This window comes from Desmodus rotundus, chromosome 5, assembly GCF_022682495.2.
Source record: "Desmodus rotundus isolate HL8 chromosome 5, HLdesRot8A.1, whole genome shotgun sequence".
Classification (NCBI taxonomy): domain Eukaryota; kingdom Metazoa; phylum Chordata; class Mammalia; order Chiroptera; family Phyllostomidae; genus Desmodus; species Desmodus rotundus.
This window is the reverse complement of record NC_071391.1, coordinates 63,908,746-63,928,746: the sequence shown is the minus strand read 5'-3', so window position 1 is coordinate 63,928,746 and position 20,001 is coordinate 63,908,746. Positions and strand designations below refer to the sequence as shown.

General features: G+C 40.1%; 1 protein-coding gene across 2 annotated transcripts in view; it reads right to left on the bottom strand.

Annotated features, from left to right (window-relative positions):
• Window positions 1-3,938: 3,938 nt before the first annotated feature.
• Window positions 3,939-20,001, bottom strand: part of DEUP1 (deuterosome assembly protein 1) — a 79,820-nt gene continuing 63,757 nt past the window's right edge. For both annotated transcript variants that reach the window (XM_045186749.2, XM_045186751.2), the window contains 3 exons: window positions 19,121-19,317; window positions 10,554-10,668; window positions 3,939-4,803 (listed from right to left, as the gene is read on the bottom strand). In XM_045186749.2, coding sequence (XP_045042684.2) covers window positions 4,627-4,803; window positions 10,554-10,668; window positions 19,121-19,317 — 489 coding nt within the window. In that variant the 3' untranslated portion in view covers window positions 3,939-4,626. The remainder of the gene's footprint in view (window positions 4,804-10,553; window positions 10,669-19,120; window positions 19,318-20,001) is intronic.

Here is a 20,001-nt window from a genome sequence, read left to right as displayed (position 1 = left end):
ATACCACTTCACACATTGAAATGTTATAATGGAAAGGATAGACAATAATAAAAATGGGAGAGGATATGGAGAAGTTAGAACCCTTATACATTGCCAGTGGGAATGTAAATGGTGCAGCTACTTAGGAATACAGTCTGACAGTTTCTTTTAAAAGTTAAACATACATTTACTATGTAACCCAGAAATTCTACTCCTAGAAATCTACAAACAGAAACAAAAACCATCCACACACAGACTTGAATGTAAATGTTGGTTAACAACTTTACTCATAACAGCTCCCAAACTGGAAACAAATGTCCATTAGCTGGTGAAATGGATAAATAAAATGTCATTTATTCATACAGCAGAATACTATTCAGCAATAAAAAGAACAAAATATTTATACATTCTACAATATGAACCACAAAAACATACTAAATGAAAGAAGCCAGATGCAAAATCCCACATATTATAGGAGTCCATTTATGTGAAACCTCCAGGTAAATCATAGAGCAGAATGTAGTTTGGCAGCTGCCTGGGGCTGGGCGTGGGAACAGGGAGTGACTGCAAATGGGGTCTTTCTGGCTGATGGAAACGTTCTAAAATTGAGGTGTGGCAGTGGTTGCACAGAGTTGTAAATTTAGGAAAAGCTATGGAATTATCCCCTTGAGTGAGTGAATTTTATGGTGTGGAAATGTTTCTTAATAAAGTGTTAATGATCAAACAGGTTTAAATTATATTATAGTGGCTGGCACATGGTCCTCAGTAAGTGGTAGTATTATTTATTGAGGATGTGTTTCATCTTCTGAGCTGGGACCTGATGCCTCGGAGGGCAAGGACAGCAAGGAGTGCTAACAGCTAGCACTTACGGAGTACTGAGTACTCTGTGTTCCAGACACCTTGCTAACCGCTCTGTACTTTACCTCCTTCAGTCCTCCCAGCAGTCCTCTGACACAGGTGGTATTATTATGCCTGTTCTGCAGAGGAGGAAATGGAAGCTTTGTTAAGGTCACAGGGCCAAGGCATGGAGAACCCCTTGCCTCCAACTGATTTAACTTGTTCTAATGTATTGAGAGTCTTTAAGACCAAAGAATTTCTAGTCAGGTCATGGGGCCCGCCAGGTGGCTCTGAGCATCTCTTCATTCTATGCTTGGCCCTGCTGAACTTTGATACAAGTATTAGAGGTCACCTGGCAGTTCAGCTGTGTGATGAGATTGTTAGTCACCATAACAGTAATTATCTGCCTAACTGAGACTCACATTCATCCTTGTCATAAGACTGTGACCTCTCTTGCCCCACGGTGGAGGATGGTGACAGGAGCCACTTTTGAACATTGCCTCATTGACTTCTGTGACTTGGGCCAAAGTTTCCACCTTACTTCTGGGAGGTCCTGGGAGGTCCCTGGAGGTCAGGAAAACTTTTCCCCGGGGGTTTCCCTCAGCCAGAACTCAGTAGGCCCAGGGTCCATTCATTATTTTCCTTGGGCCACAGTGCAGCCTCACTGTAGGACAAAAGAGTTTGCAATGTTTTATCGCTTAGGATTCAGCTCTTGGCGATGCTGTAGTCTGTGGGGCTCCAGAGTTTCAGTTGCTGGTTGGGCCGTAAGTCCTTGGGCCCAAATCCTTATCACACTTTTACCACATTGCTTTAGTCCTAGGACTCTTATGGTTTCATTGGCTCTAACCATTAAACACATGGCTCATATTCTGTACTAGATTCCTACCAGACGTTAGCTGAGGTCGAGTGTGAGTGAAATCTTCCCCCATACCCACGAGCATTCAAATTCACAGTTTCTGCACTTTTCTGCAGCTGACCATTTGATATATCTAGTATTTCGTCATTGTACCCTAAACTACCTCAAATTTCTCTTACTCTTTGTCTTTGTTAAAGGTATCCCCCATGTCTGGATTCAATTCACTCACCTATCCCTAATCAAATAGCCCCCATGGCCAGGCCCTGGGCTAGGTGCACAGGGGAGGCAATGAAGCCTAGGAATACTCCTCTCTTCTATATTTCAGACTGGTTGGAGAGACAGGAAGCACATATATAAAGAGGAAATTTACATTAATTGAGTTCATGGGATGGGGAGGGAATAATTCCACATCACTGTTAAAACTGCAATTGATTCTAGATTACCTGGGTCAGATTAATCATGGGTGAGGCTTAGCAGAGACCTAGACAAACCCATCTCCAGGGCAGGCCTCTCTAAGCAGGCAGTGGATGCTGCCTAGCTCCGATTGCTCTCCCGGAGTGGGAGCAGGTAGTCAGCGGCCAGGTTGGGCTGAGTCTCAGAGCAGTTGTGTCGACAGATAATCAAGACTTATCTATCATTTTGTTTTAATTGAAATTTGGGGGTTATCTGTGATTTTCCAGCAGCTCTCCATCCCCCAAATTGGCTTAATTCCCACTCCAGTTCATATGCTCCTGGATAATTGAGAAGTGAAAATATATATCTAATCTTTTATAAGGCAAAAGTTAACCCAAAGCTCTCACTCCCCCTTTGCACTGACTTCCAGTGTTCAATGGTCTGACGGGGCTTTCTCCTGCTTCCCTCCTTATTCTCCTTCCATCACGTTTTAGCTAAATCATGTGCTAAATTGGCCTCTGTAGTATGGAGGTCATAGCCATCGACATGGTTTCTGCAGGAAAATGTATTCTGTGCTTACAACAGAGCAAGTCTGGTTCTCCTTCAGTTCCCCCCCTTGACAACGTCAGGGCCACTGCTCTGTGGGAATGAATCCCTTTGGTCTGTGGAGGGGAGGCAGGGGAGTGGAGTGTGGGTGGACAGTGAGTGGGCCTTATTCGTTCTCCCCGTCCAACATTTAACCAGAGCTGCTTCATTTTTGTCTTGGTTATATGTTGGCCTTCAGCATATGAATTCTTTTGAACACCAAATCCTGTTATTAAGCAAAAAATTATTGAAAACCACTGTTATAAGAAAGCTGGTATTAAGTGGTATCTAGTAATTTAAGAGAAGTTTGCTTATGAACTTGAAATAATCCAGAGGGGCAAACTTGCTGTCAGTCCTGGACACCTCCGGCATGCATGCCCTCTTCACTCTAAGTGCTGAGAACACCGTAGTCTAGACCCTTATTTCACCACCTGACTTTCAACCCTGTCTTAATCCTGAAGAGAATGAAGTGGCATTCAGATTTAGGGGATTAGAAACTTCTGTATCTTTAAACTTTTGTATGAAGGTTTTAAACTTTCCCTAAATGTACTTTTTCTTCCGATCTTCTTAAAGTAACACTGAAAATTATTTTATTTTCTTTGCATCCAGGTGAGAAATTATTAAATAATTTTAAAGGATTATGAGTTCTATAATTTTTCTCTTGTGGGGATTTCTTGGGCCCTAAGGGCATTGAACCCCTCTGATGTTTTTGTCATGAAACAGCTTCTGTAGATCCATCCCGGTTCACCATCTGCTTGCTTCTCACAGCTGGAGCCAGGAGTCAGACGCCAGGCCATTCTGCCTCCCTTGCTCACCGTGATTCTAGGAAGTTTCTCAACAGCTTGATTTCCAGGAATAAGGACACGAGCCTTGTTGGCTCCACAGACTTGTTTTGAAGTGAAATGAATTACAATGCTGTGTGAAGGCGTTTTGCAGAGATCAAGAGCTATACAAATCTACACGGTCAAGTCCCCCAAAGTGAATAGGCCTCTGCGTTTTTCACATGACAAGGACACTTGCTATTTAAAGACATCTTGACTTATGCTTTAGTATGCTGAGGTTGAATTTCTTTCAAGAGAAAAAAAAATGAGAGACAAAAACTGTGGGACTTACCTTGAGTAACTGCGTAGGGATTTTTCACAATTTATTTATACACATGTCGTTTTTAAAGAAAGAATAATGGACTCTCATGTATGTATATTTGTAACTTGAATTTTATTATTTACTCCCATGCTATTACTGTTCCATAGAGATTTGGCACTTAAGTTTTAAGGCCATAGAATTTGCATTCTTTTATTAAAAACAGAGGTATCACAAAGGAGAAGGTAACAACAGCAATGCTTTATATTTTACTTATCTTGTTTATGTCCATGAAGTGATTGTATTAACAGGAAAGCATTCATATTTTGCACATATCTTTTAAGTGTGTGAACAGCACAGTCCATTATGTTAAAACAGAGAGATGGATGCAGAAACAGTAAGGCTAGATTTTTTTTTCCTAAAAGAGGTTTTAGAATGTCTACATGACTCAAAATACTGAATATTTTTCATTTGTAAAAATCCTTGAGTTTTCAAACTGGTGCAACTGAGCTGCACTTGATTCATTAATGTCTGGAGTACGGTGCTTCCCTTCCCTCATTTTCTGTTGTGATAGAGGAAATGGGTTTCAGTATACATGATTTGAGTGGAAAAAAGCTGCATATTTAATTCCAAAATATTCACAGACTCAAAAAAAGCTCTTTTGGAGTAGTGATGTTTATTTTATAGTAACTCTATAGCCAAACAATGTATTATGTTAATGCAGAAATATAAACAGCTTTTTCAAAAAAAAAATACTATTTTCTAGCTGCCTTACAGAAATGATTTACTCAAGAAAACAGAACGAAATTTCTCAGTTTCATTAATCAGCTTTGTAAATATTTTGCCAGAGCTTTTTTTCTTGGGATGGGGGAAACAAATAAAAAAAGTTTGAAAGCTCATATGCGCCTATTTTGTTTTAGCTCGGTGTATTTATTAAGAGTAAATTCTGTATGTCTTTGCAGTTCATCAATATGTGTGTTTAGAAGTTTCTCAAGTTCTTTCGCACGCCTCTCTTCCTCCAGAAGGAAATGCTGTGCAGCCAAGGAAGCTGGGAAGGACATATCTGGGGGAGACTGAGGAAAGAAAGAGAAGTTAGGTGAGGAGCGCAAAGCCTTTTCAAATCTTCATGCTTCCAGGCATTCCTGATCCCTGACGAATTGTCGAGACTGCAACCCTTAAGGAAAGAATATGCCTCAAGCTGAATTCCCTCTACTAGTGCGATGCAGCCTCTAATGAAATCCTCAAGGAACTGGAATAGCACAGCTCCGTTACATGTAAAAGCTCTAGAACTGACTGTTACAGTGACCAACCGTATACGCAGGGACAACACAATTACCATGAAAGCTACCGAAAACATACTCCACCAATTTGCAAAGCCAGTGATTTTCATCTGAAAACAGGCAACTCTGAAATGCTAAAGTAAAGACTGTAGTAGAATGGGGCAAAGAATGTTTATATAGGAAAAATCAAGGTTGGCTGTAAAAGGGGGCTAATTGCTGCTTGGAGTTAGTTCGGTGAGGAGGGCTGGCAGTATGATCTAACTCAGGGGGAAGAGCGGCTTCTCAGTGGGGAGGCCCATGTGCTGGGAGGGATCTTGTTTGTCCAATTATCTCTGAGAAAGCCTCAGTGATGAGTGCCCAGTTTGACCCTTCACGTGATGAGGAAGTGCTCATTTAACTGACCTACTTTTCAGTGTTTACTTTTACACACACGCACACACAAAATCTGTGGTTGAGGAATAACGGGTAATATTAGATAATTTTACAGCACTTGATTCAAAATTATTTTTAAGTTAATTTAAAAATGTAAGTTGGGGGAATCTGTACTTAAATTTCCTAGTTCTGTGGTTCCTAGACACTTCAACTTTTGGGTTTTTTTAGGAAGAATGGGACTTTATAAAGGGTTTGAAGAATCAACAATTTGTATGCAGGTGAACTTTGTTACAGGGGGGTCTAGTTTACAAGTCTGGCCTCTGTCGCTGCTGTGCCAGGTACAACATCTTTACTAAAGTAGAATATCACAGCTGTGGGTACATGGAATGCTGTTGTAGATCTGGCAAAGGCATTCTTTTTAATATTGAGTAAGGAGCAGGGCCAGAAGCAGTCAGCATTCACATGGGTAGACAAGAGTACGTGTCCATGTTTTTTGCCCCACGTTGTGTTATGTTAATGATTCTATCACGATAAATTCTGAAGGAGCCTGGGTCATCTGGATATGCCAAGGACTCCAAACTATAAAACATCAGTCATATATTAACATTAACATCACATTAAGCCCTGATGAACAAGAAGTGGCAAGACATGTACTCCAGAGAGTGAAAGACAAAACCCATCAACGATTCAGGGGCTCGGCATAGTGTGTTCAGGTGTCCAGTGATGTGGACCATGTCAACATTATCTCCCCTTAAGCACAAATTAATGCATCTTGCATTTCGTATCACTATGAAAGAAGCATAAAGCTTGATAGGTCTCTTCAGGCTTCAGGTTTTGGAGGCAGCATGTTCTACTTCTGGGTGGAATAATCTGACTCATTTATTGGGGGACAAAAACTGCTTTTTTTGTTGTTGTTGTCATTGTTTGTTTATTTTTTAGGAGGGCCCAGAGAAAGAAAGGGCTCTGTAGTAGGTTGGGAAAGGGGTACAACAGTCCTGCTACCTGGGCCAAATGACTTACTAGAATAATCTTTGGCAGAGAAAGATGCCATGTGGAGCCTCTAGCAAGTCTCAGTTGGAAAGTGGTATTGCAGACCCTTAAACTTCTGGAGCAAGGCCACACCACCTACAGCAGAAAACTGTACTGTTTGCAAAACAGTTCCTGTCATGCTACTGGGCCCCAGTTGGGACAGAGCATCTCGGAAAGTGGACAGGATGACTTGATCTAGCCTCTATCCTTGGCCATGCCAGTGGACATTATGCACGGGCCTAACAGGCTAGTCTCCCTTTCACCAAAGTTAGTCTAGTTACTATAGCCATTGAATGTCTGATCTGCTTGTGGTAAAGACCAAGGCCATCCCTCAAGGAGACCCACCTGTCTCTTGGTGGTAATTAGATGACATCAGGTCCCTTCCATGTTGGAAAGGGCAATGTTTTATCCCTATCAGAATTGACTTGTATTCTGCCTTTCCTGCCTTGGCCAACAGCACTATTGCTCACAGAGTGACTAATATCCTGACATGAGACCCTACCTGATACTAAAGGAACCTACTTTCCAGCACAGGAGTAGGTGAATGACCATGGTTTCCATGGGTCATACCACATACAGGACCATCCAGAGGATGCTATCCCGACAGGCTTCCTGAAAGCACAGCTGAGGCATCAGCTTGGAAATTATGTCCTGTGAGGATGGGGTGCCATCCTTCAGGATATGGCAGAGACTGCTACCATACTGTAAACCAATTGCTGCTATCTGCCACTGTGTTTCTGACATGTGGAATACATGGACTGTGTTACATGGATCTGGGAACACAAGGGAGGATGGAGGAATGGCTCTACTCTCTACCACTTCCATTGACCAAGTTAGAGAAGTTGTGCCTTTTGTCTTTGTACTTTTGCTCTTTGTTGGTCTACAGGTCAAGGGTCTAGAGGGAGAATGCTTCCACCAGGAACCTAGAAGAGTCTCAGTGAACTTAAAGCTCAGACTGGCACCCAGTCGCTTTGGGCTTCTCATGCTGACAGATCACAGGCACAGAAATGAGGTTCTATACCGGCGGAGGTAACCAACCCTAATCATTACTAAGAGGTAAGACCACTCCTACATAATGGAGACAGTGAGAAATACGTTTGGTACTTATTGACTTACTTACTCAGGTAATCCACTGAGGTGGTCTTTTGGTACTCTCATGCCTAGTTTTAACTGTAAATGGCAAACCACATCCTGATAAGGGCATGGGAACCAAGGGCTCACCCCACAAGGCAAGCCACCTGGACCAACAGAAGTGCCAGCTGAGGGGGAAGGGAATCTAGAATAGGTGAAGAGATGGTGAATATCAGTTAAGCCCTTGAGACCAACTGCAGTGTCAAGGGATGTGCCACTAACCCTCCTCTTATAAGTATTCCCAGAAATTATGACCAGCCAGACTCTGGGAGAAGCTATGCCTGAAAGGAATGAACAAAATGAAAAGAATACAGATCTGAGAGATTCAAAAGGAGGACTATAGTAGATGCTGCTGGATCCCCTTCACCAGGCTGGCACATCTATCCTGTAGCAGCTGTGAGTGTCGGCTGCTAATAGCTCACAGCTGGCTGCTTCTCTGGAGACCTGCCCTTGGCTGAACAGAGCCTCCTGTGGCATCTGAGAAGTTGGAATCCCTCCTTCAGCCCGTTTCCTCTCAGAGGCAAGACTGACTGACACAGGGACACTAAACGCCAGGCTTCTTGTCCCTTGAGGGAACCAGCTTTGTTGTGCAATCCATGCTCCAGGCTCCTGATGAGACCAGGGCGAGCTCTAGCTCAGAACTCATCCTTATTCAGCTTTCCTTCCCTCCTCTCACCTACTTCCCTCACTCTTCTGCTGCAATAAATTGAGAATACTGCCTCAGTAAGTCCTCTCACAAGAGTCTCCATCTCCGATCCGAGGAAACCTGACTGACCTCAGACCGACGACTTCCCAGATTCTGGCTTTAGTAACTGGGTGACTTCAATGCCACTTATTGAGAAATAAAAACAGTAAAAGGAGCCCAGTAGGGGTTAGGTCTTATTTGTTTTGGATTACCTCAGCTTCTAGCACAGATTCTGAATATTTAATTAATTTGTGAACAAAAAAAAATGCACTACATTTTGGATAAAGCTGAGCTGGAGGTGACTTGGGACTCAGACTGCCAAGTAGAGAGTGGGGTATGTCAGGCCAGATTTCAGAAGATAGGTGTGGGTCAGGGATACACGTTTGGAATAATGAGTAAAGCCTTAAGTACAACTGAAATCATCCAAGATATGCAAATAAAAGGAGTTAAAAAATAGAATCCTGGGGACACTTCATTTCAGGCCCTCACTCCCATGGCCGTGTTCTTGACATTGTCATCAATGATAAATGCATTATTTATTAATCAATATTTTAAGCAAACTACCTGTTATCCTTCTGGCTTACTTAGTTTAGTCTACAGCAAATATCATACACATGGTGAAGTATTGGAAACTTCCCCTTTGCAACTGAGAGAAGGATGAAGGCGACACCAGTGTTACGGCCCAGCATTTACTGTAGGGTCTTGGTCAGTACAAAATGCAAGAACAAAAAAGGTAGAAAGATTTGAAAGTACAAAAACAAATTGCCATTATTTTGATTCTGAATACAGAAAAATTCAAAAGAATCTTCAGGACTGGAATATATGTGCAAGTTCAAGTGAGTATTTCCATGGGGAAAAGGATTGAGAATCCTACCTTACACCATATACAACAATTAATTCCAGATGTAGATATAACTATGAAAAGTACACAGCCAAAGGTTCCAGAAGAAAACAGCATATTTTTATAACTTCGCGATAGGCAAAAGTTTAAGTAGGACACCTAAAATATTAACCATAAAGGAAAAGATTCATAAGTTTGAATATATTAAAATTGAGAACTGTGGTCATCAAAAGATACCATTAAGTGAAGAGGCAAGTAAGAGTGGAGGAAGATATCTGCAATACATACAATCAACAACGGGTTTACATCCCGAATATAAAGAACTTGTACAAATTAATAAGAATAAAGACAATCCAATAGAAACTTAGGCAAGAAAATTGAACAGACACTTTATAGTAGAGAGTACCAAAGTAGCCAATAAATATATGAAAAGGTGCTCGGCCTCATTAGTCACCAGAGACGTAAGAATTAAAACCGTAATTAAGATGTAACTAATCACTGACCATAAAAGCTAAATTTAAAAGACCTATCACTACTAAGTGTTGAAAAAATATAGAACAAAGAAAACACACATTTCTTCTTGGTGTGCTAATTGGCTCACATAGTTAGGAAAGCAGCTTGGCAGACCCTCCTGCTGTGGACCTTATGCATATCCTATTACATAGCAGTTCTGCTCTTGGGTGTACATCCAATGGAAACCATACACATGTGCTCCAAGAGACACATACTGTGTTGTTAGCAGCGTTATTGCTAATAGCCCCAAGCAGGATATGAATGTCTGTCAACAGGAGAGTGGTTAAATTGTAGTATCACTCCGTGTAGTACTTATATACCATGGAACACTGTGGAGAAACAAAAATGGATAAACAACAGCTGTGTAAAACAATATGGATGATGAATCTCATCAACAGTGTTGAGCAAAAGCAGCTGAAACAAAAGAACACACAGAGTATACCATTTATACAAAATTTACAAATGGCCACAACTCATTTATGATGTTACAGGTCAGGATAGTGGTTGCCTTGGGCGCGAGCTGTGGAGTTGCTACAGGGGTTCTCTGTATTACCTGGGTGTAGTCGCACTGACGTGTTCCCTTCGTGGTAATTCGTCAAACTGTCCAGTTCTGATTTGTGTGCAACGACTTGTACACATGTCAGAGCAGTAGAAAAGGTTTTCTAAACTAGGTATAAAACATCACCTGTAGCTCTTTAAAACACAGAGATCCTCCAGGGCTTATGGAATGTCCAGGAGTGAGTCCCGGGCACCTGCACTTTTAAAACGTCACTGGGATTCTGGCCTGCACTAGGGGTGAGTAACATTGATTGCGAAACTTCATGACACATTACGGGTCTCTTTTCCTTCTGTAGATAGGCATGGCCAGACGACTCGAGCACCAACATTTTTCTTTAACAGCTATGTCTACATCAGTGTATCGGTATCAGTGTGAGAGTAATCACCTCTAACGAAAACAATCCAGCAACTCACCAGCGGGAATACTTCTTCATCACTAACCAGAGGACTTGTCATTTCTTTCATTTGAAGTGGCAAAGGTGGCAATGGGGGCGTTGTGCTCCCACTTGGCTCACAGTCTTGGCTAAGTCTAAAAGACGAGGAGTGGTTGTCAGCGTTGCTACCCAGGACACCTGTTCGTTTATGTAGCTAAGGATTTTAACTTCTCTGATGTCTAACTGGGGAAAACACACCAAATGTTTGGGGGCTTGTTATCTAGATATCTCTTTGATAAAAAGGTGAAGGGATTAAGCAGAAACAAACACACACACAAACAAAAACAACTCACAGATGCAGACAACAGTACAGTGATTACCAGAGGGAAACAGGTCGGGGAGGAGCAGGAGAGGGTGTAGGTGGGCATAAGTGGTGATGGAAGGAGACTTGACTTGGCATGCTGAACACACAATATAATGTACAGACGATGTAGAATTGTACACCTGAAACCTATATAATTTTATGAACCAATGTCACTCCAATAAATTTAAAAAAAAAAGAACTCCCAACCTGGAGTAGACAGTGGCAATGGGAGACACCCAGGGCTTTGGAAGAGGGGTGGGACTGGAGGGAGCGGAGACAAAGGTAGGGAGACAGACAGTAAGCGATGATGGCAGATGGAAGGGAAGGGCTGCCAAAATAGGGGGCCCAGTACAAATAAACAAACAAGGGCAATAAAAAATAAAAACAATTAAAAGGTATTTGTTTAAAAATAATTTCTGCTCTACTTAAAAGACTTAGAATGATTAATAATAAAGCAGAAAACTTTGTACTGTAACTTTTGAAAATGTTCTGCTATCCTTATGGCTTACATTGCTTCCCTCTCTGTTTTACTTTTGTATGTAAGCCACTTAAATAAATAACATGAAACCAGTTTGAGAAAAATCTCAGAACAGCGAACAATGCTGCCTTCGCAGTTCTGAATAGATACGTGTTTTCTCTTTTCTATTTCACTTAAAACCTCACTGGCTTTCTTAACAGAATTATACTTTTAAAAATTCTAGAACAAGTCTTTGTATAATAATAATTCTCATTCCTATAGGAATTAATAATTTATAAGGTTTTCAATTTCCATCATCTCCTAAGCTCCTCCACACTGTCTGTTGACCTTGAGCAGGTGACTCTATCTCTCTGTCACTTGAGTGTTTTCATGTGTAAAGAAGGCTGTATGAGAATTGAACTCCACAATTCGTATGAAAGGCACGGTGCAGAATTTGTTCCTTGTGCTAAATTTAGGGCAGAAATGAGACTGAATAAAATGCCAGTGAGGTTTTAAATTTTGGCTCGCTGACGAAACAAATAAGTGATAAAACCAAGAAACAAACCAATTTACCCTAAAATTTTACCCAGAAAGTCCCAACAGTATGGACTGTGTGGGACTAAATATTTTTTTGAATATTAAACCATGAAAATGGGGTTTAAATTTAATAAAAATTATCAAAGACCATGGAAACATAAACATCTCTTTAATGTAAAATTATTTATTTTTACTACTAATTCAGACTCTCTGCAGGTATTGATTAACCATTTCAAAGTCTTCAAATTTTAATTTCACACAGTTCAAAAAATTTACATTATTTCTCTCTCTTCTTATCCAAAGACTATCTACATATACTTGTTTCTCATTATGCAAAGATTTTCAAAGCTAAGCGTACAAACAGCAATAAAAGTTAAGTGAGGCATCTGTAAATTAGTCCGTAAAAACAAATGCGATATGTGTTCCATTCTTACTTATCGTGAAATATATCTTTTTTTGAATTCATTCTCCCAAACCATAATTACCATGGAAGCAAAACAACAAATTAAGCTGCAATAACATGGTTTGCGATGTGCACAATCAGATGAAACATCCTTCAATCAAACAGAATTATTACAATTGCACAGTACGTACAGCTGCGTAGCATCTTCTGTTGATCCTTTTAATCTGAGTGAGGCTACCATCTATGCTTCAAAGCATAGTGGCAAAAGTAAGATAATTATAGAAGTGACTCACGCAATATATATATCTTTCTGTAATCTCAAGTATACAGAGATTTCGGGAAAAGTATTTTTTGTCCTAAATTATCTAAATAATTATCTCAATTATCCATTTTTCTTTGGATGTAGAGATATAGTTTCATGGTGTTATTTACTAAAATTTATATAAGAACATTCTTTTTATGGTAAGATCAATAAAATGTAGAGACTGAAAGGAAAGACTGCATTATGAAGTAAAGTACTTTTGCTTTAAATCATCTTTATATCTGACACATCCTTCTTCTAGGATACAGCTATTCACATACTTCATAAAACCACCTTGCATAGAATGCTAAGTATATCAATTTAAAAGCCATCTCAAAAATTATTTCAGAAGGCTTTTAATATACTCTCATTAGCTGGTCTGTTCAGTTATCTTTTCCATGGGCGCTATTCCAAGGCCTCTATTTTTGCCAGCAGGGCAAGATCTGATCACTCTGTTGGGGAGAACTGTACCCACTTGAGATTTGAGTCAACTCTTGGCACAGTTTGCAGAGTTGTCTGACTGTCCCTCCAGTCCTGGACCTCCATTAATTTTCCCCACATTGCAGGACAATGTCCTCAGCATGGAACAGGATCCCTTCCCAACTATGCTGATTTACTTGCTTCTAGCCTCACCGTCTAGCACTCCACATAATGCTCCCAGTTCTATAGACTCCTTATTATCTCCTGGCCTAGAATTGTTCAGCCTGCTACTTTGCTCCTTATGAGTAACACCATGGTGCAAAATTTTCTCAACTTACTTCACTTCTTAGCTGACTTCTTGATAAGGGATCCCCTGAGAGCGATTATAACAAACTTGCTGACTTTGTGTTTTTTTAATGTTTAAACTTTTATTAACTAGACTTGAAGCAATTTTAATGATTAATGTTTGTGATTACTAAAATTGTTTCAGTACATCATATAACTTTTAAAACCATAACTTCACTTTAAAGTATGTATCTTAAATAGAGACAAAACTCCATTTATTACAACATGGATTTGTCATTAAAATTGGTTATATATTACTAGCTGTGGATACCATTACTCCAAATTAGTGTGTAAATTATCCTAAACTACAAAATTCTTAACTATTAAAAACATTAAAAGTATTCAATGCATCCTCATCTAATTCAATTACATCTCATTCATATTTTTGTTAAAATGCCAAATTACTGTGTTATTGATAAGCAAATCCTTTGGAATATCCTTAAATGCTTCACATTGTCACATTTAAGTCAATGAGTATTAAAAAAACCACTTATAACAGGAGTGAAAAACAACAAAAACTGAGTTGCTTCTGAGAAAATCAAAGACTATTTTAATAACATATTTTACAAATCATGTTTATTTTTTTAATGCTTGATGGCTTCTTTTACCTTTTTAAATTACATTTTATTGATTATGCTATTAAAGTCACCCCAATTTTTCCCCTTTTGCCCCCCTCCACGCAGCATTCCCCACTCCCTCAGGCAATCCCCACACCATTGTTCATGTCCGTGGATCATATGTATAGGCTCTTCGGCTACTCCGTTCCCTGTACTGCACTTTACACCCCCATGGCTACTCTGTAACTACCTATTTGTGCTTCTTAAACCCCTCACCTCTTCACCCATTCCCCCACGCCCCCTCCCATCTGGCAACCATCAAAATGCTCTTCATATCCATGATTCTATCTCTGTTCTTGTTTGCTTAGTTTGTGGGGGTTTGATAGATATGTATTTATTACCATTTTATTGTTCCTATATTTGACCTTCCTCTTTTTCTTAAATAAGTCCCATTTAAATTTCATTTAATAATGGTTTGGTGATGGTGAACTCCTTTAGCTTTTTCTTGTCTGGGAAGCTCTTTATCTGCCCTTTGATTCTAAATGATAGCTTTGCTGCATAGAGCAATCTTGACTGTAGCTCCTCAATTTTCATGACTTGGAGTGTTTCTTGCCAATCCCATCTAGCCTGCAAAGTTTATTTTGAGAAATCAGCTAACAGTCTTATGAGAATTCCCCTGCAGATAACTACTTTTCTCTTGTTGCTTTTAAGATTCTTTCTTTATCTTTAACCTTTGGCACGTTAATTATGATGTGTCTTGGAGTGGGACTCTTTGCATCCATCTTGTTTGGGACTTTCTGTGCTTCCTGGTCTATTTCCTTCACCAAATTAGGGAAGCTTTATTTCATTATGGTTTCAAATAGATTTCCAATTTCCTGTTCTTTCTCTTCTCCTTCCGGCACCCCATCACACGAATGTTGGGCCTCTTGAAGTTGTCCCAGAGGCTGCTTACACTATCCTCATGTTTTGGGATTCTTTTTTCTTCTTGTTCTGGTTGGTTGTTTTTTGCTTCCTTATGTTCCAAATCATTGATTTGATTTTTGGCTTCATCCACTCAACTGTTGTTTTCCCTGTGAATTATTCTTTATTTCAATTAGTGTATCCGTTGTTTCTGACTGGACCTTTTTTATGCTGTTGAGGTCCTCACTACATGAGGTTCCATGAGCATCCTTATAATCAGTGTTTTGAACTCTGCATCTGATAGATTGCTTATCTCCATTCATTTAGCTCTTTTTCTGGAGTTTTGATCTGTTCTTTCATTTGGGCCATGTTTCTTTGTCTCCTCATTTTGGCAGGTTTCCTGTGTTTGTTTCTACATAATAGCTAGAGCTGCTTTGATTCTGTGTCTTGGTAGTGTGGCCTCATGTAGTAGGTGTCCTGTAGGTTCCAGTGACACATTCTCCCCTATCACTCAGGCTGGGTACTTGAAGTGCAGCTTCTGTGGTGGTGAGTACATCTTCCTCTTGTAGTCGAGCATTGTCGGCTGGTCAATGGGAGGGATTTACTCAGACCAGTCAGCTGCAAGGACTGGCTGTGACCACTGACCACCAACCTCTGCCCTCCGTGGAGGATCAGCTGTGCAGGGGCAGGGTGGTGGTGCTCTGATGTGGTCTGTAGTTGTCCACTGGGTACACAGGCTCTGGGGTTTCCTGGGTGGTGCAAGCCATGTTTAGCCCCCACCTGTGTGTTCCTTGGGGCCACCCTGCATGAGCTACAAAGCAGTCTCCAGACAGCTGCTACTTGTGCTGGGCTTGTAGGTTCCCAGATGAAGCCAAACTGTGATCCAAATTTGGCTGTTGGAGCCACTTAGCCAGAAGAGCCAAGATCAGCCATTCATATGGAAAAGCCACTGTTATCAGCTGAGTAGCAGGTAAGTTGGGTGGGGCAGAGCCCCAGGGGACCTCGAGGGTGGGACAAACTGTTAGCCAAGTTGATGGAGTCTTAGATGTGGCACCCACCCACCAGCCTGAGGCTCTGTGAGAGGAGGGCTCATAAAACGTACAATGGCCTTTGCCCTCCTTTCTGTCTGGTAGAAAGCTGTCCCCAGTGCTGCATTGATGCCAGGCACTTCAGTTCCTCTCTGTGTGCCACTGGTGCCTTTCAAGCTGCTACCTTATGCTGGAGCTCAGAGGGAGTAAGTCTGAGTATATACATGTGCGGGTTTTTAAAGAAGAACTGCTTGAGACAGCAGAGGTTTCTTCCACTGACTCAACCCCCACCATTTTTTTTTTTTTCAGCCAGAAGTTATGAGGATTTATCTTCCTGGCTTGAAATCCTGGGCTGGGGGCCCTGGTGTGGTGCTGGGACTCTTTACTCCCGAGATATCCCTCCTGAATTTTTATCCACCACCTGTGGTTGTGGGACCAGCCCATTCTGCATCTCCACAACTCCGCCCCTCCTACCAGTCTGGATGGATGTGGTCTCTTTAATTTCTATAGTTGTCGGACTTCCATTCACCTTAATTTCTGATGGTTCTGAGTGATGGTTGTTCTACAGTTTAGTTGTAATTTTGAAGTGGTTGTGTGAGCAGGCGAGCCTTGTTTATCTACACCTCCATCCCAACGAGAAGAGATACAACTTGTGTTTAATTAAAAGCAAGACATGGCTAAAGATTAGATTATAGGCTTTAAAATTTTGTGGCACATTATCTTCCTGTATTTTTACATAAAATCTTTTTCCTTTCTCAAATAGTTTAATAAGACCTTTATGCATTAGCCACTGATATATAAATATAACATGTATTTTTGGACTTTTTTTATGTCTAACAAATATTTGTTACACAAAGCTACATATGTAGCTTTCACTATTTGACTTTGCTGAGCTGCGTTGTGAGAAAAAAAAGAATGTATCATTTTTAACTTGCTAAATTTAATGGCTATGTGCTTTACAGTTCTCTGTGGTGAGTTCACAGTGCCCTTGCATCTCAACAACTCTTTCCCCACAGTGGCTTTTACACAGCAATAATTTATTCAGAACATTTGAAATGCTGTTTCTCTTAAAAACCAGGTCACTGGAGAACACTGAAGTCAGACAAGGCATTAAAACAAATTTAATGAAACTTCCCACAAATGAGAGTGGCAGGACACAGGCTTTGCAGCAGGAATACTGGTCCACACTGCTTGTTAAGATGATCTCCTGCTGAGCGCTTTCCCTCTTATGCTGCTTTCTGTGTCCCCAGCTACCTTGTTTTTGTCAGGCACTTTTAACACAATCTGTACTTCTTGACAAAGGGAAAAAAGGGGGGCAATCTGAACAATAAAATTCTTTAAAAAATAATAAAAAGCAGAATAACTGTTTTTTGCTTAAATATCAATACCTGGTTGCTTTCATCTAAGGCTTTCAAAGTTATTTCCAACAAGCAGGGATAGGAAGTGAGGTTCTGCACCTAATGGGTGCTATAGACTGAAGACTAACATTCCTAGGAAGACCCTTTGTAATATCTTTAGGGGCCTGTCTTTCTCTTACAATGAGAACACTACAGCCACGGGGTCATGATTTGACCCATGGAGAAATGAATCCACAAAGTAGGGAAGCACTTTGTAAAGGGTTTATTCTATATTAGAAAATGTATTCTTACATCTAAATCAAGATTAGACCCTTTCAGACAGATTTTCAGTTATAGTGGCCAGTTAACATGGGCACATTCACCAGAGAACTGGCCCGTGGCTGTCTCAGTGACCTCTTCTATCCCCCCATACTGCTTCCCCCACCCCCAGCCCACCACAGCACCCCACCACCAGTGGTTTTTTGGGGGTAGCAACTAGTCTTCCCTCATCTCCTTCTTTAACCAATTGAAGAGGGGTAATTAATTTAGCATTTTTGAGCGGTTGCTGTTTCTTGCATCGGATTAGGGTATATCCTAATGCACACAGGGCTGACATGGCGAGAGTGGGAGTGCTGTAACTACACCCACAAGAATGCTGAAAAGGCATGCTTTTTAAGTATGTCCCTCAGATATTTGGATTTACGTACCTGAAAACTGGGCATGCTTAGTTACAAGGATGAGCTTGGCATGGCCCCTCCCTCACAGGACTATTGAGGAAATGTCAGGCTCAGCCATTTAGATATCCATGGAAACATACTTTTTAGGCATGTGAGTTGTGGCAGAAGTATTAATCCTATAACAAACACTAACAATTTTGTTAGTAGTAACAATAATAATGGCTAAAATCTATGGAACTGCTATAGTTGTTTCACATGAAACTCTCTATTTTCTCCTATAAGCCTCACAAAAACCTTATAAGTATCATCCCTATGTGTCAGATGGGAAACGGAGGGTTACAAAGGTTAGGTAAATTTCCTAAGAATATAAATATTATTTTGCATGAAAACAGCATTTTCATGCTAAGTATGCTAAGCTTCTGAGCAAAAGTTGTATTGAAGTTGGGCCTGGACCTATTAATTCACCATTTCTCAGCACCATGGGATGTGAATAAATCTGATATCAAATAAGTTTGGGAAATGTTACACACCATTCCCCTTCTTGAAAACTCACAATGTACATTAGCACAGTAATGACCTAGAGATCCTGTAGAAAAGAAATTTTGTTTATTTTACTGAGCATTTTCCAAGTTTAGAAAAACACTGAAAGCCTCCAGAGAAGTTTTTGACTCCATAAGTATTTTATTAAAGTTGAATAAATTAGTCTAATTTTATGGTTATGTTTACTTAAATTTTGAACTAAGACATTTTTAAAGAGCATGGGATAATGTAGACAGCAGATAATGACTTTCCATATGCTTCTCTTTGCTCAGAGAAAACCTCTTACAATCCATTCTTTCCCTACGAATAACCAGTGGTGTTTTGCTAATGCTGGCGTCAAATAAAGTGTACTGCGGTTAAGTCACAAGGGAGCATGGAATCCCTATATTTTCTATTTTGTTTGAATAATATATGTAACATTAAAATCTAGTTTTTCTACTCCTATGACAAAAAAACTGAGATTGTGTATTTGTATACTTTGTACACCATGTTAGCTACTAAGAAGGGTCCGAAGTGATTAAAATCTACTGTAACACTCTACCCATTTCACTGGTATATTTTGAAAGCTATTAACAACACAGAACTTCATAGAAAACAATGTATCTATACTACTATATTACCACTGTAAAATAAAATTTAAACTGAAGAGAACATGTGCAAAGTTATAATTTGAATTATTTAAAAATTAATTTCAATGAAATGTTTATACATTTATATCCTTATATAATGGAGTCAACGTACCTATGTTCATTTTTTTCCATTTTTATTTTGTTTTGATAGGCATACCGTCCTGGTTCTTCGTAGGTCTTGTGATTATCCCACGCTGATTTCCCATTGGCATGAAGTTTTGCAAGATCATTTCGGAGCCTTTCATTTTCATATTCCAATTTGTTAACGGATGTGTGCCTTGAGTGTTCCCTGTTAGTGCAGTCCACACTCTGGAGAATAAAATACACTATCACTGAATATTTGTTCCTCGTAAGTGATGCGCATTTTCTGTGCCTTTGGACCCCAGTCTTGGAAAGGCCCTTTCATTTGCATCAAGTGGTGTGGCTCTCTTCTTGTGTACCTCCTAAATGCCATTTCCCACCCTCACCTCCGCAGCACACTGATACTCGGTGACAGCTGCTGCTGAACACACTGCAATACAAGCAATGCATACACTGTCGCCCATGTGCCAGCACAGAAAAAGGCTCGCTCATGCCCAGCGTTCTGTTTCTAGAAGTTGGTTAGATTTAAGAGTTTTTGGGTTTATAGGGCATGCCTTCTAGTGTTGATTAATAATGGAACCAGAGTTAACATAGGTTTCAATTTGAAATAATTTTTTTCTGATTGAAATAATATATGTCATTATGGAAAATCCTATATTGATTCTCCACTGTTGGTAATGTCACAAATTCTATACTAAATCCATATATTCTGGACCATTCTAAAACAATGATCTAACACTTGAGGTTGTGATAGTACCACACAGTTTTGAGCAACATAGCTTCATGGTAAAATTTTACTAACTGGTATGGGCCACCCGATTTTAATGTGTCTTCAGAAGAGAATAAGAAACACATTTAAAGCACAAAATGAGAGGTTTAGAGCAAGAATAAAAGATTTCTGGTGCTTTTTTG